Genomic DNA, 17,599 nt, shown 5'->3' with positions numbered 1-17,599 from the left:
GCGCATGGGACGCATTTGTTTCCACACATTCAATTTCAAATGCTGAGCAAATTGAGAAAGTGAACTGGATGTGTACACTTCTAATTTTGTGGATGTGTGTAGTAGGTTATGAGTTTGACAATGAAAGCAACTAAAATTAACCACATGAAATCAATTTCAATAGTGGTTAATTTGAATAACAATTTATTCTCAACAGATAATGTTTCACATTTCCCAATAACTACATGCTTTAGTGAAAGCCTTAGGTAAATTTGCTTCAAGACATGTTGGAAATGTGAGGATTTTTTTCAATTTTCATCTCATTTATTTGCAACCTTCGATCCACGAGGTCTAAAACAGGAAAAAAAACTAAATGACAAAGAAAGGATTATGGTTTTGAACGTATCTGGAAATGTATGGTCCGTCAGATTCAATCTGTTAAGCAGTTTTCAGCAAAAAAGGACAGCAGTGACAGCTGAGCACAAAATCAGCTATCAGTTGCTCTACATATGAAATGTATTTGAATTAATGTAAGCAGAAATAGGAACATTTTTGGCAAAATGTTCATGTCATGTTACCAAGCAAGTAAAGGATGCCCAGGTAAATGGGTTTAAAGCAAACACAGTAGCACAGACATTTTAAATTGTTCTTTTTTCTCCAAAGGAAACAAGGCTATGGTACAGCCAGGTTTGCAGTCCTGCAGGGCTATAATGCACATTAGACACCTGACAACTTAAAACTTGTAAATGTAAAGTTTGATGGTCTGATGGTGGAGGCAGAAGAAAGGCCATGTTGTTACCTAAATTAAAAGTGGTAACCTCTGCTGGCCATTTTAGAACATCTGAGGCTCAGCTGTTAGGATCAGTTGTTCAGGTATAGCTTTCAACAATCAAATAGTGACCTTCTGCAGTCTTGACCAATAGCCACTTCTTTTGCAATTGTCAGCATCCATAACCTCTGAAAGATTGCAATTACCAATTTAGCACACTCACGTAAGTTGGTCATATCACAGCTTTTGAAAAATACAAGATTGTTAATCGTGATTATGACTAGTGTGTCGACGTACATTAAACTGTGATTACAATAACTTCCGTTTGAGTTTGGCACAGGGAGCTTGGCTCGGCTGGATTGCGGTATCTTACCTTTAGACAAAGTAAATGAGTTTTGAGGAAATTGAAACAGGGTGGAATTGGGTTCATCAGGCTAGTTAATGAATGAGCTAAGACAGTGGCTCTGTAATTACTGTGGTTCTGACCAGTGAAGGAGCAGGCAGACTGTGCTGTAGTTTCACAGTAACCACTCTTGCTGCCATATTATGACAGTAACATTAGCATTTCAGCATCAGCATGTATATTAATACATGTACTCTCTATATGAAAAAGTGCTACATTATGTCAAGTAACTTTGTCACCAGAAGTCTGTCAACTTAGTTTCTAACTAAATAGCCTGCTGTTTTATAGAACTCACAGCATATGAAAGTCCTTCCGCACCATAAAGAGCAACAATAGTGCATTTAAAATTTGTATTATTTGCCATGTTATGTCCACAGCCCATTGGATTTACCCGAGACTGTATAGCATGTTAACAACTGCACGTTAAAAAAATATATACATTAATTAATAAATAAATAAATTCCACCTTTATGTGCTTAAAAGCCATATCAGACATTTCCATAAGCACCCAAATGCCACATGGGCTTGTGGATAAGAAAATAATAAAATAGTGTCAAAATTCCATACACAGAAAATAAAGGCATCAGGTGATTTATATGCACATAGATTTGACAATCTGTAATGAAAGGTCCAACTAGGGATGAGCATTGCAAATTAGCTTAGCCTGTAAATGCTATGGTATATGCTCTTGGTTCATGCTATATGATGTACTTGTCCCTATACAAATAAACTAAAATAAATACAAAGTGCAAAAGAATTTTTAAAAATGTATATGGATAAGGTGTGTTTCTTTTTTTTGAGATATATGACTGTGATGGACAGCTGCCAGCCAGTCAGACGCACAGACGAAATGGCTTAATAAAGATGATTAAGTCTGTAGTCATTCGTACTGGAGGCTAGCTACAGCAATACTTTCACTCACATGATAAGGAATGCACCCTTGCTGCAGTCAAAGCAAATCCAGGTGGTCACCATTTTAAGAACCATAGTATGCAACTGTAGGGGACATACATCACCGCTAAACATCTGCTAAACAGAGTTGCTCATCTTCACATTATACTGGATATACTGTGCAGTACCATTTTTTAATCATAACGTTATTATAAAAACTCCTGTTCACCCTTTCATACAAAAGAGTGAAATCAGCGGCATTAAACCCAGGTCGGGAACAGGGTCATGCAGCCAGTCCGACATGCTGACCCCAAACTGAAAATACATGGTTATCCTGGATCAGCGTAGAGGTTTGATAAGGGCATGGGGGCAGCAATTTTGGTATATGCAAATTTTTTTTTTTTTTTTTTCCATAAAGATCAGAGGAAATGTGACAGTGTGGAATTGAGTTATCGATTCTCATTAAAGTCTGAAGATTAAAAAAAAGGGCCTAACTGAGTAAAATCTATCACTGAAATTAAGTGTATAACCTGTAACCGTAATGTTATAGGCTTTAGAGCTGTATTGCTATAGATACAAGTGCGTGCAGCCTGCATCTCATGCTGCAGTAGTCTGCCAGGTGAAACAGAAGAAGGCAAAACCACAGTAAATCTGATTACTGAAATATATTATACTCTATCATCTTATATTCACGGTGTTTGTGCACGTTGTCACCTATAATTGCAATATTGCTTTATGGTCTTCTGGGACCCTCACTGAATTGAATGTTTGCATCCAACCTGAGGCCCTCTTTTTGTTTTCTTAACAGTGCTAATTCAACCGAGCCTGCTGTCGGAGGCGGGGAACTGTATGCTAATTGTGTTCTGACGAGCACCTAAAATGTCCAGTCAAAAAAAAATTCGTCGTTCAAATCAGCCAATGGAAGCAGAGGGGTGCCACGATGCTCCTCTCAGGGCCCCGTGGGGGCGGTACTTGCCTTCGAGGGACCCACCCCTCAAGGCCGCGGGTTTGGTTGCACACAGGCTGCAGTTTCAGTTTGTTTTATTCACCATTTTGAGTAGCTGAAGGTAAAAAATTAAGAATATTTGCGTTTGGAGGACAAGTCGCTGTCGTACTTTTATTTTCACGCGCTAGCTCGGACGGTGGAGTTGTGCGTCAATCTCGCTCCCCTCGGTGTTTTGCAGAGCGGGAATCTATATTTCTTTTTTCCCTGTGCTTTTTTCTTCTCCCCCCTTTCTTACATCCTTAACCTCTACAGTATTCCTGCAAAATGTCAAGACCAGTGAGGTAGGTGTGCTAAATCTGTCCTCTGTTCTCCGTAAGTTAATAACTACACCGTGCTGGCAAGGCGTCGCGCTTAACATGCACGTCTCGACCATGTTGTGCTTTATGAGCTGGGAATTTGTTTATTTCATGAAAAAATAATGGGAACGTGTGCGTGTGTGCTTCCGTTCTTGTGTGTGTACCCTCTTTTTCTAACATGGATCCCAGCGGTGTGGACTGTTCGCCATGTCTTGTGGAGATACGCGCAGCCCGCCGCCGCCGTGTCGTGTCTATCACGCTTTTAAATGGATCCGTGGTTTGCATTGTTGGCTGCTATGTAGGCCAAGCGGAAAATTAGACGGTGTGATTTAACCTGCTACGTTTCACGGCTCGCTTCGACGGGGCCTGATAATATTTTTTTCCCTCTCTGACTGAGAATGAGAATATGGCTACCCATTCATCCAGGGGAGGCTCTAAAACGCTAGTACCCCCCCCCTCCTCTCCTACACAAAAAAAGGGGAAAAAAAACGACCGGAGGAGGTGGTGGTCGGCCTCGGCATTTGATCTTGTTACCGCGCAGACTGGACATGTTGTGCTGTGGTCTCCATTACATCGCATTGCACTGCGTGTGAAACGTTTTTTCTAGTTTCAGACCAACGGTTATTCGTATATTAGTCTACGGAAATGTCGTTGTTGGCGGGGGGGGGGGGACTAGGGAGAACGATCTACATTTTCGGTGCTGGCAGTAAATTAGCACTGCTGGCTGATGTCAGATGAAGGCGGAGAGCTACAGAAAGCCACCACACCCCCAGTGCAAGATCACCACCGCGGTTATAACGCGTGAGGCGTCTACAGGACGTTTTAATCCAAATAAAAGTGCCCCGTAACTCGATTACGAGTCATTTTGAGCGATGAAATCTAACCCAAAGTTGATCCTCGAAATCTCGCGGTTTCTCGGCATCTAAATGCCTCATCCGTGGCATCTAGGTGGAATGCTTTGCTGAGCGATTTCTTCGCCCTGCGTGTGAAAATGCTGTATATTATTTTGGACTAACACATATCTTTAGGGGCTGTAGAAAATGATGGAGGATGGAATGAGGTGTGAGTAATAATTCAATATGTTATTAACATATTTTTGGGACGACCACTTTAAAAAAAAGCGCTACGCCCTCCCCTCTGACATTTAAAAATAATATATCGACAGTAGAATATTTAAGAGGACAAATGTGTACTGGACATATGATGTATTATAAGTACAACATCGCAGGCCTGCCTCATATTTGGGTCAGAAGCACAGCTCAAGAGATTCCGTGGGAATGTCCCGAAGGCTTGGTCATACAGTCTGCATCATCAACCAGAAACTTATTTCACCAGAACTTAGCATAAAACTTCTGTTCACACACCCAGCAGCAAATCATAGGCTTTTAGTTTCATGCCAAGTGCACAATATGAACAGGTAGATGTGTGTTATATCTGCTGCCCCTAATTTGAGAAACGCTTCACTAAAAGTGTGGCGCCATTATGGACAGTGATCATCGCGGTGACTTCAACAACAGCGACTGTGTCAAGATGAAGACAAAAAACTTTTGTGCTTTAATTGAATTTTCATTTACTTTAATTGTACACATTTTAGTTGACGACAGAAGGAGTAAGTTTGTGGTAATTGTGTGAGTCACTGTGTTAGGAGGGAAATGCACCAACTGGACGTTCAGTATCTCCACAAACATGAAGTGAACTTTAAAAGATTTATCATCTACCACAAGGTAGTGTTCTGACAGACACTTGGCAGTTGTATGGCAACAAGATACATGATTATTGTAACGATAGCTTTCTAAATTTGGAGAATCCTTCTTCATCGTAGTATTTGTAGAAATGCACTGATCTGACTTTTCCCAATACCTAAATCTGCATATCTCCTGCTGTTGAATACCGATTCGTTACCACTGCTCTCTTTTTCAACAACTTGCTTCAGTGTGTGGCAGAGTCCTGCCCGAAGAGTAGCCCGCAAAAAATATGCGTAACGGGTGAAAAATCTCTTGTGGTAATGTACAGGGAAACTAAATGTGGATGGGCAGCTGGTGAAATAAACAAGGGAACAAAAACAGGATTAGATGTTTTTAAACATCTAAACCTGTGTAATTTATCACGCTTAGCTAGCCGTATTGTGAATGCCTATGACACAACCTCTCATCCCTCAATTCATCATCATTCCAGAGCTGAGAATCCAGCTGACTGACAGCAACGTGGCAGGCACTTTGCGTATGCGGACAGATGATTACTGCAAAATTGGTATCTTTGTGTCACTTTGCATTACATCAACTACAAGTGGGAGCTGACTGAGCGAGTGTTTAGAACATCTGAATGGGACAGAAAGTTTCACAAAACGGCAGATAACCTCCTACCAGCCACCATCTACTGTGACTGTTTAGCCTATATGTTTAATTAACCTTACGGGTACAGGTCAGGTCAGGATTTGGTTTAGAGATCACTTCAGGTAACTGGTTGGTTCTGGCACCGAGCTTTGCGGGGGCAGGTTTGCAAAAATTGAACCTGTGTCGGGCTCTGGTGTGTGGAACTCACAATGATCAATAAAACCATATTATGCATGAGGGATTGCTATGACACTAAAACAGAGTTGCTGTGACTGAGTGGATGTAACCTATAGGAGAACCGGTGAATTGTATCGTTACGTTGATGAAGAAAACTGTATTAAATGGTGATTGGTCAGGTCTGGCAAATACTCGATCTATATAGCAATGTCAGTATCTGGGCTGATAACAGTCCGGCGGATCAAATTGGTGCGTCCCCCATTATTAACTGCTGTGCACTGTTTTGGTGTCTGATACATTGTCTCACTTGCACCTGAACCAGTCCAGTGCCTTGCCTCTTTTTAATGCATAGCTGGGTTTGGTCTGAATAACCGATTCCTTTCCCTACTTGAGGAGTAGCTCTCTTCTCTTCATTTGGTCAGCCATTTTCAACATGTGCCACTGTGTTCGGAACAGCTGTTTGAAGTTTTGAAACAGGTCATGTGAGTTGCCGAGACGAAAATGAGTGTAACCACATGTACTGATTTATACTCCAAATGCCCTTTGGTGCATAGTGCGCTTGTGTGTATATGAGTGAAATGAAAAGTCCTGGGTAGCATAAGTACAAGCACAAGGACAAGCCCAAGCTGAAACAAAATATAAATCTTTTTTTTAAAAAGAAAAAAAAAGACTCACAATTCAGAATGTGCTCTCCTAAGCTAAAAGGAAAAAAATGGTGCCCCAGTTTCCACCGTAGAGTTTTGCTATTAAAACCCTTCAGACTACTGGTGTCTTGCTGTTATGTGAAATGTAATTATAAGAAATTATCTAACAGAATAATCAGAGCTGCGGTTAAAAGCTGCTTTCATAATTAATTTAAAAAAAGAAACACATCACAAATAGGCAGAAATTATCATATGATTAGCCGTAAATAGGAAATGTTTGGTATTTAAATTTGATAAATTATTTGCAGACATTTTCCTGTTCAAGCCCAAATATCAGTTTATGTGGACAAGGATCAGGGAAAAGATGCAAAAAAATTTTCTTGTTTTCAAACAATCGGGATTTAAGTTTCTATCTGGGCTTGTAGTTAGATATGGAAATATGGTGATACAGTCAGTAAATTGATCTTCTATGATGGTAAACCGAATATCTCTGGGTTTGGTCTGCTGGTCGGACAAAACAAGGCATTTGAAGTCACCTTGGTCTCGGGGAAATAGTGATGGGTGTTTTTCTCTATTTTCTAACATTTTATATTGAATATTGTAACTTAGCCTGCTATAACTCTGATCAGTTCTCTTAACTACTCTGCAACAGAATTAATGTTGCGGAGTGCACAATTGCAGTATGTAGTTTTCACTATTATTGCAAGGGAGGACAAAAATAAAGGGGTTTCCACAGACATTCATTTGTGTAGTACTTTTACATTGCAAAACTAGCATGTTTAAAGTTAAGTTAGCCTAAATTTCTTTTTAATCCTCACTCCTTTTTTTTCCTGAATCTAAACTCCTGTTTATCTGTCAAACAAAATTTTGCCCTTAGCAAGCTGGAGTAGAAGGGCAATAAATGATAATTAATCATCTAAATAGTTCTCAATGAATTTTCTGTCTATTGATTAACCAAATAATATTTGTTGGTTTAATGAATTGCGATGGCCGCTTCAACAAAGGCTCATGAATACAATTTTGATGTTTTCCCTTCACGTGTTTCGGTTTCTGGTTGAAAGTAATGGTTGGGAAAGGGGCGATGCACATTCAAAAGGGAGAACGAATCCTAACACTGAATGAAAACTGCACTCTGAACCTCCTAGAAAGTTGTCATAACACATTATAACCCTTCAGTCCATGACTGAGACCAGCTGCATCTTATATTGATCCCCTATAATCAAAGTTTTGTCGTCAGATTCGCACATCATCTTTTCCATAGTTTGGTGACTCATTAGAATTGAGCTGGTTGGAAAATAGTATCTTGCTCTCTCTGACATCCCTGAGATGTGATTGGTGATGTGTGGAAAGCTTGGTGGGCATGTCACTGGCTGCTGTTGCACATGTCTGAGCCTTTTACTGGGGTGAGTGTCACTGTGTATGCCTGCTGTTTTAAGCTAAGTACTTGAAAAGGTTTATGGCACCGTTACCCATCCCCTCGCTCCTATCCCACCACCACCGCACACTACACTGCTCCAGTGTGGTATTTAACCTGGTTAGGATCCACGGATATGTAGTTAGTTAGTTTTCCAGACTGAGTTTGCAGATGATCTTGGGTACAACCAGTTGTTCTGTGTGATCACTGCACTGGATACATTTGTGTCAGAAAATTTATTGTAATTTATTTGACCTTTTATTTTCTTTTTAATCCTTTAATGTGTATGTATGGTATATGTCAAGTATTATAAATTGTGTTGGAAAGGTGCTATTCAAATAGCCTTACCTTTCATTAAAAAGTAGGAGGAGGGATGGTTTCAGTGGTTTTGAGCTGAACCATTGCTTGGGTCTGTGCCACCCTTGCCACGCAGTTTTCTAAAGGTGTGTTACCTGAACTAGAGTAGGCTCCTGTCACCTGAGGCTTCCCGCATACACTTTGCCAAATTAGCCATTGAAACTGTAGAAGGTAGACAAGTGTCTACTTCTGTGCCTCCAGCTGGAGGCTCTTTGTGGTGGGGGGGGGTGCTCCCGACCGATCCCAGTGGCATGTCCAACTACGACACACAGTCGGTTGTCAATGTGTTTGTGTCCGAGAGAGAGAGAAGGGCAAGGAGGGGTTGAGTGAATCAGTGCGCTGAGCGCAGCTCTACAATGAAGCAATAGCGCAAAACATTACGTTAGCAATCTTTTATATTATTGTGAGACCAAAATAACCAAAAAATATTTTCGGTTCATTATGAACTATGGCAGGGCACTGCCATAATGGGAAACGCTGCGTGTCGTATTTGTATGCCTAGTGTGGCTAACATTCGCAGTGCTAGCACCAGCCTTCTTTCCTTGCAGGTTAAGTCCACATGTCTGTGCTTAATGTAGGTATGCATTGCATCAAGTGGTTATGTGCTGGTTTATTCTGACACAGCCGAAATACAACCTTATTTTTATCTTTTATATCAAAGTACAGCCAAACCACACTGGTTTTACAAGATGTTTTCTGTCCCACTGTCCACTTTGCTTTGTTTCCCCCATCCGGGCACTAGCCGAGGCCGCAGCCCCAGCCATTGGCGAGTGGCTGCTTAACATCTTAGGTGTAATGGTTAACTGGTGTTGTACATTAATAGAATAATATAATATAAATAAAATACTTTAAGCAACTAGTAGTTCTGGTGCTGACTAGCGAGGGCAGCAATGTTTAATCGTTTAGTCGACTAATCATGCACATCCCTGTACATGACACATTCTAGCTTTGTAGCGCCCCCACACACACACACACACACACACACACACACACCCATTGACATATCTAAAATCAGACACGGGCAGTAAAGCAACTTTGTCCTTTTGAAAATGTACTCTGATGTAATATGTGTACTTCTTTACAGGAACAGGAAAGTGGTGAACTACTCACAATTCAACGAGTCTGACGATGCAGGTACTAGAGGCTTTACATGTGTTTGAATATACACTGATCAGCCACAACTTTAAAACCACTGACAGGTGAAGTGAATACAATGATTATCTCGTTAGAATGGCAGCTGTCTAGGGGAGGGATATATTAGGCAGCAAATGAACACACAGTTCTTGAATTTGATCTGGTCCGATCCCACAGAAGAGCTACTGTAGCACAAATTACTGAGAACCTTAGTGCTTACTATATTAGAAAGAAGTGAAGCTGGCGGAGGCAGTGTGATGGTCTTGGCAATGTTCTGCTAGTAAACCCTGGGTCCTCGCATACATGTTGAAGTTACTTTGACAAGTACCAACTACATAAACATTGTGACAGACCACATACACCCTGTCTTGGCAACGGTATTTTCTGATGGCAGTGGCCTCTTTTAGGAGGATAATGCGCCCTACCGCACTGCAAAAATTGGTCAGGAAACGTTTGAAGAACATGACAGAGTTGAAAGTGCTGCCTTGGATGTGCTGGCCCCACCTCACAACTTAGAGGACTCAAAGGATCTGCTGCCAACGTCTTGGTGCCTGATACCACAGGACACCTTCAGAGGTCTTGTGGAGTCCATGTCTCGATGGATCAGAGCTGTTTTTGCGTCTCTGGGGGGACCTACACAATAGTATGCAGGTGGTTTTAATGTTGTGGCTGATCGGTATATGTGGTAACAGAAGTGGGCAGTATGGATACAATCTTCTATCACTATCTCTTTGTAGGGTATTCTATGTCATGATCTCCACATATACAGTAATATAATACATTTTTCTTCTCCGTAGATGAGGAGTATGGTGAAGATAAGCCTAAGAAGGTGCGCACAGCCCCTCGTGAGCCCAAGCACAAGCGCTCAAAGAACTCACAGGATGACAGGTGAGCCCTTGCTAGTGACTGGTATGACTGTGTCTAACAGCTTCCTTTTTAGTACATTAAGTGCTGTGATAATTTTGATAAGATGGTTGATTATATAGTTATCTTTTTGTATGTACATCCGCAACACATTAATATGTTGCATTGACATAAATCGGTTCTGCCTCATCTAAGATTTAACCACATCAACACACTGATGCAAAGAGCAGTAGATTTGGCTTTGAGAATCCAGCAGTTAGGAGAACAGCAGCTTCTGTATGAGCAGGGTGGAAATGGAACCCACCAGAAGTAGATATGCACAGTCAGCAATATGGCCCTGTTCATACCTGGCATTAACATGCATCTTGGGTTATCTGATCTCAAGAGGACAGCTCAAAGTAAATGTCTGAATTCAGCCAAGACACATTGAGGACGCATTGAGATCCGATCGCTCAGGCCACATTCGGAGGTGGTCCGAGCAGCATATGGCCACATTCTTTTAGCAGTCTGTACGCCAATGTGTCCTGGGCCATACTGAAGGACTGCCTACTCAACTGACGGTCTCTGTGTAAGCGGATGTTCGTACTCATTCACAAACAAATACAAGTCTTGCAAATCGCGTAAGCTGGCTTTGTTTTGAAAAGCCCATAGAGATGTGTTATAAGGATATAGTAGGTTAGGTGCATCAAGAGTATGGCTGGTGTTACACTTTCCGCATCCGTGATTACGCAAGGGTCCGCTAGTGTCCAAGGGACATAAATTTTGCCATCAGAGGGTGTATGCGAGGCTCTGTGTGGACACTATGCTACATGGGCAACAACTGCACATGCGGACGCCAAGCGGACTAGAAGTAGTATAATAGGAAGGACCCATTTGGGGTTTTCACATCTATCAGTGTGCGCGTCCATAAGGGAACATAACTGAGGCCTGGGCCGTAGGCAGCCTTTATGGGGTCCAGGGGAAAAGGAATAGTTGATCAAATCTATGTTTAGTGGGGGGCAGACAGCAAGGTGTGATGAAGCAGTGTGTCAGACAGAGCAGGGCTGGTGGGTGAGCTGGAAGAGACAAAGAAACTCAGCTGGAGGAAACCATGAAGGAGGGAGACGAGCTGAATTTCATTCATCACGGATGATACATGTCATCATTAATGAACAGCTAGACACAAAAGGGAAACATTTAAATTGAGAAAAAATGCAAACACAACATTAAACATTTTCAAATATTTTATTACATTGACATTTAAAAATAAAAATACATTAACTCTAAATCATGTAATATATCATTACCAGCCATGACAGCATGGTTGGTATTGTTTTCATCGTGTGTGTGTGTGTGTGTGTGTGTGTGTGTGTGTGCGTGTGCGTGTGCGTGTGGTGTGTCGTCATGGCAAAATGTGGTCCTGGAATAACCCACTGTAGCAGGAACTACCACAGAGGCGTGTTTTGAGTAATTTTGCAGGTGATTTTGCAGATTTTGTCACCGCGATAGTTTCACAACTATGCAAGATACAGTAGCAGAACTTTACAGGTGTGTAGTTGAGATCAAAATGAAGGCCGAGTTCAAAGATGGGCGTGTTCCGACCCATGACTACTGAGTATTTGTGTAATAATGTAGTAATGAATACTACTACCCATGGGTCGCAACATTAACATGTTGAGGGGCGTTGTGGCTGTTGTGAGCCCATCACAAGGTGGTCTCTCGTTTATATATATTGTTTGTATATATTTTATACCAATATTTTTAAATTCACATTGTTTGGTCTACAAATAAACCTCAGTTGGTCACACAGACCCCCTCCTAAAACACAACATGGGGTCTTGGCACAGAATGCAGAGTCGGTATCTGGTATGATCACCATTTGATCACCTTGTGCAGTCAGAGATACTTCTATCGCATGGGGTTCGTAAAAGTGGTCGATTTTGTGAATTTTGGAATGTTGTCTTTCTTCAGTTCCCATTTGAAGTTCAAGAATACTGGGGCAAACTGGCTTCTCCTGCCCTGGGGGGCAACTTATGGTGGAAAAACAAACATTCATTACTCTTACAACAGCAATCGATGGACTTTCATGCAATCAATATGCCAATTGCACAATCTCTCAATATTTGTGGAATTTGTGGCTTAATGTTGTGCAGCAAAAATTGTCCTTTTATCCTCCCCATAATAATGAATACCTTTTTCTTTTTTTTAACTTCATCTTGTTAAAAAAAAAATGGAGGCAGAAACAAAAGTGTTGCTTTTAAATCTTTGCTCAAGAGCTTATCAGTACAAAGTTAGGATCAGTTCTTGGTACCCATCCCTTACTACTTGTTTGGTGAGTATTTATTTACCAGATGAAAATCTGATTAAAATCTGTGTCTTGATCCTGGTCTCCCAGGTTACCCCTACTCTAGTAGCTAAGAGTTTGGTTTTTTTTTTTTTCTGCTCTATGTTCCAGTGAGGACTCTGATGACAAGCTCTCTAAATCCAAAAATGATTCAGCAGGTAAGTAAGTGATTTCTGATTTAGATGAGAAGGTTATCTCAGGCACTCTGTGAAAACAGCTGGACCCTGATTCATGGAGACTAAAAAATGGAATGCCGACTCGCTGACTACCCTCTGTTTTGCTGCTGCAGATGACTTTGGCAGTGATGAGGAAGACAATGATTTTGGAGAGGAGGAGGATGAAGATGGAGGAAGTGACTATGAAGAAAAAAGAGGGAAAAAGGGAAAGAAAGCCAAGGTGGAGAAGCCCAGTAAGAGGGGGCCAAAGAGAAAACGGGCTGCAGGTAAGAATCCAGTTTCTTCCTTCTACATAGTGACATGGTTATGTTTAAACTATGGATAAAATTCTCCATGAAATCTACATACAGTCAGTATTTGAACGGTAACTTTGCCTCTGGACACCACCACAATGGATATGAAGTGAAGCCACCAAGATGTGATTGAAGTGGAGACTTTCAGCTGTAATTCAAGGGGTTTAACAAAAATATTGCATAACCGTTTAGGAATTACAGCCATTTTATACATAGTCCCTCCATTTTCAGAGGCTCAAAAGTAATTGGACAAATGACTGACAATCAGTTTCATGGCCAGGAGTGGCAGGTTCTCTCGTTATTTCGTGCGCTTAGTTTACTCCTCCTCACATTTCCAGCTGATTGTGACTGACTGAGTCGTTTGCCTCCAGCCATCCTGAACACAGTGACATGCAGCTTTGATTTATTACTATGAAGGAAAGGTATGCTGGATCGGCCTGATCAGTCAACCACTGTCATCTGCTGAGCAGAGTCAATAAATGGCGTCTCATCTTTTGTGATTAATTTAGTGATAGTGATAGCCTAAACAATATCCTCATTAAATACTTCTCTGCCCCTTTATCCACGAAGGTATCGAAGGTTTTATTTTAAAGCTGTTGGGTTTTCAGCGATCGACACAGTCTGTTCAAAACAACTGCTGTTTTTGCATTTCTGCCTCATCAGCATTAAAACTAATCATGTACATCATGGTGGAATATGTTCCATTTAAAGGCATTGTAATCCAGTATAGTGCTTTGGTTTGTAACTGTTGTCAGAAGGAAAGTGTTGCCCTATTGTCAAGCCCTGAAAGCAATAGGAAACTTTTTTTAGTTTTTGGTTTTTTTTTGTTTGTTTTTTTTAATCTATATTTAGGTATACAATTTATTTACTGTGCAATGCATCAGGAATAAAAAAAAAAAAAATACGAACTGAATGTTAAACAATCACTATAGTTTTGGCTTTACTGACTGGTGACTAGGATGGATGCAGAATTTCTTTGAAAGACTGATTACATGCTTCTTCAGACCCACAGTTTAGACTGTGAAATCAGCGAAAAGTCCCTTTAGAAGGTCTGACATGGGAGGTAGGGCGGACAGAAAATTAGTCAGTAACAATTTTAATAATTGATCAGTCTTTAAAGACCTTTATCAAGCACAAATATCTAGTATTTGCTGGATCCAGCTTCTTAATTGTGAGAATATGCTGCTTTTATATCATTTTTAAAGTGAATGTCTTTTGGGGTTTGGAGACTAGTTAAAGAACAGCAGGGAAGTACTCGTAGTTTGTTACATTTACAGAAATTGATGGCACTTCCACCAACACAATTAACAGGCAGCTACAAAATTATCTTTGAGTTTCAAATAAGTGTGTTGATGTGTTACTACTTTTTTTTGGAGGCAGTCAGTAAATTTGACTCTGCTAAAAGCAGCTACATGAAACCTGTAGTAACACAAAAACGTGCCGAAACAGAATGTTGTATTTACACCTGGCTATTCCACAGAGGCTCTTCATCCTCTCTTTTTACTGTTATCTCCATATTTTTCACTTCCCACAAAACATTGTGTAACTGTGTGTGTTTTTGTTGTGTAGATGACAGTGATGATGACAGGGAAGTGAGTCGAAAGCGTACAGTGCGCCAGGCAGCCTCCAAGGCTGTGTCCAAACAGAGGGAGATCCTGCTGGGCGACGGAGGCAGTGAGGACGAGGAGCATGAAGACCAGGAGGAATCCTACATGGACCGTATGTACTTCTGCACTGTACACTGATACAGCAACACTAACTACACCAGACTCTACATATAAACCATTAGCAAGCTGTCATTCATTGGACCAGTAGCACACTAGGCTAACACTTTGAGCTACATGTAGGTAATGTTTACAGAATTATAAAGAAATTTCTCCAGGCAACCTGTATGTGAACTGTAAAGCTTATGTCAGGCGTATGAGTCCAGGTATAATAGGGACTTGTAGTTGCATTAGTAAATCAGCAACACCACAGTGCTTTCGACTGCAGGGCAGGTGAACATCTTTGTTGAAAAGATTGTTTTATGCCCCATTGCTGTGTGCAGCCGACGAGTCCGGCAGCGATGAAGACTTCATGGTGGAGGACGATGATGACAGTGACTATGGTCACTCCAAGAAAAGAAGCAAGAAGGTGATTCGACGGGGACGGACAGACAAGAAAGAGAAGAAAAGCCCCAAACCCCGACTAAAGGCCACAGGTGAGATGTCCGGTCATAATGTAGCTGCAGCCACAGACCTCAAGGAGGAACCCCTTCACTTGCGCATCTGCTTTTCTCCTAGTTAACTTTTTATTCATCTAATATCAGTAATTTAAGCATGTCAGTTTACTGGATCATGATGTTCAGCAACGTATCAGGCTAGCCATTCATTTTTAATCAACATTTCATATCTTCTGCTTTGGATTTTATTTACAGGTTCTTAATCCGACCGCCCCTCAAACCTGTTGTTGCCTTCTCAGCAAAAGTAGTAATTAGTGTTTTTTTTTTAGTTTTTGCTGAAAATGCTGAAAGCTGAACCTAATTGCATTTGATAGTGGTTTCAAGCCAACCCTAGTCACAGGAATAAGGCACATCTTATCACTTTTGCTTGTAAATGTTATGAAGTTAATTTGAAATCAATAAATACAAAATTGAAAAAAAATGGCCATTATTTCTGTAAACAGTTGTTACTCTGCTGAAAAGAAATGACTTGTGTGTGACTCCTAACACAGTCCCATCTTTGATATTTAGTGACAGTTTGATGCAATGCCAGTTCTAGTATTAAAACGCATCCTCCTTTCTTGAAAAACTCAAAGACCTTGCAGAAATGTTGTTTGGGTAAAGAGGAGCTTGTGATACTTTTAGTTCCATTGTTGACTTAGAAGCAAATCAGTTTCTTTTATCTTGAATTATCAGTTTAGGTTGATGGTTGCATGTCAAAGTTCAGAGGGGTTGATGTAGTGTATTAAAGGAATAGTTCAGCATTTTGGGAAATGGCTTATTTGCTTTCCTGTCCAGAGTTGAATGAGAAGATTGATGCCACTCTCATCTCTCTCTTAAATACGAAGCTACGCCTACCAGCACCTCTAAAGCTTAGCAATTAACATGTTATATCTCAATTTGTTCAATCCGCACAAAACCAAAGTGTATAAATTCACTGTTGTATAGGGAGTTACGTTCCAGAGTATTTCTTGTCGAGGACCAGTTGCCAGGCAACCTGGAAACAGGGAAACAGTTAGCCTGCCTCTGTCTAAAGTTTAAAAAGATCCAGCAGCTGTAAGGCTCACTGAGTAATATGTTGTATCTAATTTCTTCTGTACACAACCAGAACTGTAAAATACCCTTTTTTTTTTAAAGAGGGAGTTCAAAGTGTAGCTACTTGTTGACAAACAACAGTTTATCCTCCTGGTACTATTGTGTAATGTCTCTCCTATCAAACTCACAGTGATGACAGGATAGTGAGAAGTCACTGAGTCCAGCTGTTGTTTGTCAACAAAGGATTCCAGTTTGTTGTTTTCACATTTCTGTTTGAGTACATATTAAACAAGATACCTGTTAATTGGTGAACTGTAGAGGTGTTGATAGGCAGATTCTTAACTGTTTCCCCCTGCTTCCAGCCTTGATGCCTCCTGGTTTTACCTTCACACATGCACTGACATGACAGTAACATCGATCTTCTCATCTGAACCCTGAAAGGAAAACAAAACAAGTCTTATTTCCCACAATGTTGAACTATTCCTTTAAAGATTTGACTGAGTTATTAGATGAAGGGTTTCCTGAGCTTATTGTAGTGAGCGCAGTCCAAAATCGATTACAGGTTTTCAAGATTTTAAAACAAGTAAAACAAACCGAGCCACCAAAAGGTAAAAGAACAGGCTAAAAACTAGGCTTCTGGAATTTCACACTATGAATTTGAGGTTAAAAATTGTATTAAAACTATTTATTTATGGTATTAAGTGACCTGTAGTCAGACTGAACCATCATCTGATGATCACTAACTGATGCGTGTTTCTTCCCCGCAGTGACCCCCAGCCCAATGAAAGGAAAGGGGAAAGGGCGCCCCAGCACCAAGGCCCTGGAGAAAAGCTCACCCAAAGAGGAGGAGGAGGAGGACCCCGAGAGTCCCCTGGAAGAGGAGGAGGAGGAAGCCGAGAAGAAGGAGAGCTCCCCTGCCCCCAAGACGACGAAGGAAGCTGCAGGAGGAGAGGAGGAGGAGGAAGACGAAGAGGAGGAGGACGGCTCAGAAGAGGAGGCACCCTCTGGAGAAGACTAGAAGATGGTACCTGTTTGAAGCCCATCCTCCGTGTCTCTCTCTCTGTCTCTTCTCTGTTTTTGTTTTCTTTTGTCGCTCTGCGTTTAGAGGGGTTTTTTTTTGTTTTTTGTGTTTTTTTTTTTTTTTTTTTTTTTTTTTTTTCCCCCGCGGTGGCCTGGCTCAATGGTTTGGACTTTGTGTGCTTTTTCTTGTTTGCCCGCCCCACCCCCGACTAAGACATTGTGCTCATGTGATCATACGGCGTATATAAGGAGTTTTTATCGTCAGCATTCAGCCTCACCCACCCT

General features: G+C 41.0%; 1 protein-coding gene across 1 annotated transcript; it reads left to right on the top strand.

Moving 5' to 3' along the window:
* Positions 1-3,036: 3,036 nt before the first annotated feature.
* On the top strand, positions 3,037-17,394 carry nucks1a (nuclear casein kinase and cyclin-dependent kinase substrate 1a). The gene is made up of 8 exons (XM_040158710.1): positions 3,037-3,329; positions 9,354-9,403; positions 10,201-10,291; positions 12,702-12,748; positions 12,880-13,032; positions 14,629-14,778; positions 15,107-15,259; positions 17,062-17,394. Exons 1-8 carry the CDS (start codon positions 3,313-3,315, stop codon positions 17,310-17,312), a joined length of 912 nt encoding a protein of 303 aa, XP_040014644.1. The 5' UTR covers positions 3,037-3,312; the 3' UTR covers positions 17,313-17,394.
* The last annotated feature ends 205 nt before the right edge of the window (positions 17,395-17,599 follow it).

This window comes from Xiphias gladius, chromosome 21, assembly GCF_016859285.1.
Source record: "Xiphias gladius isolate SHS-SW01 ecotype Sanya breed wild chromosome 21, ASM1685928v1, whole genome shotgun sequence".
NCBI classification, from domain to species: domain Eukaryota; kingdom Metazoa; phylum Chordata; class Actinopteri; order Istiophoriformes; family Xiphiidae; genus Xiphias; species Xiphias gladius.
Note: the sequence above shows the minus strand (reverse complement) of the source record. Positions and strands in the feature narration are given on the sequence as shown.

Excerpts from the sequence above, each read along its gene's own strand:
- nucks1a (XM_040158710.1), top strand. Across the intron at positions 14,779-15,106 it reads GGAGGAATCCTACATGGACC|CCGACGAGTCCGGCAGCGAT; the intron begins GTATGTACTTCT and ends TGCTGTGTGCAG. Across the intron at positions 15,260-17,061 it reads ACCCCGACTAAAGGCCACAG|TGACCCCCAGCCCAATGAAA; the intron begins GTGAGATGTCCG and ends TCTTCCCCGCAG.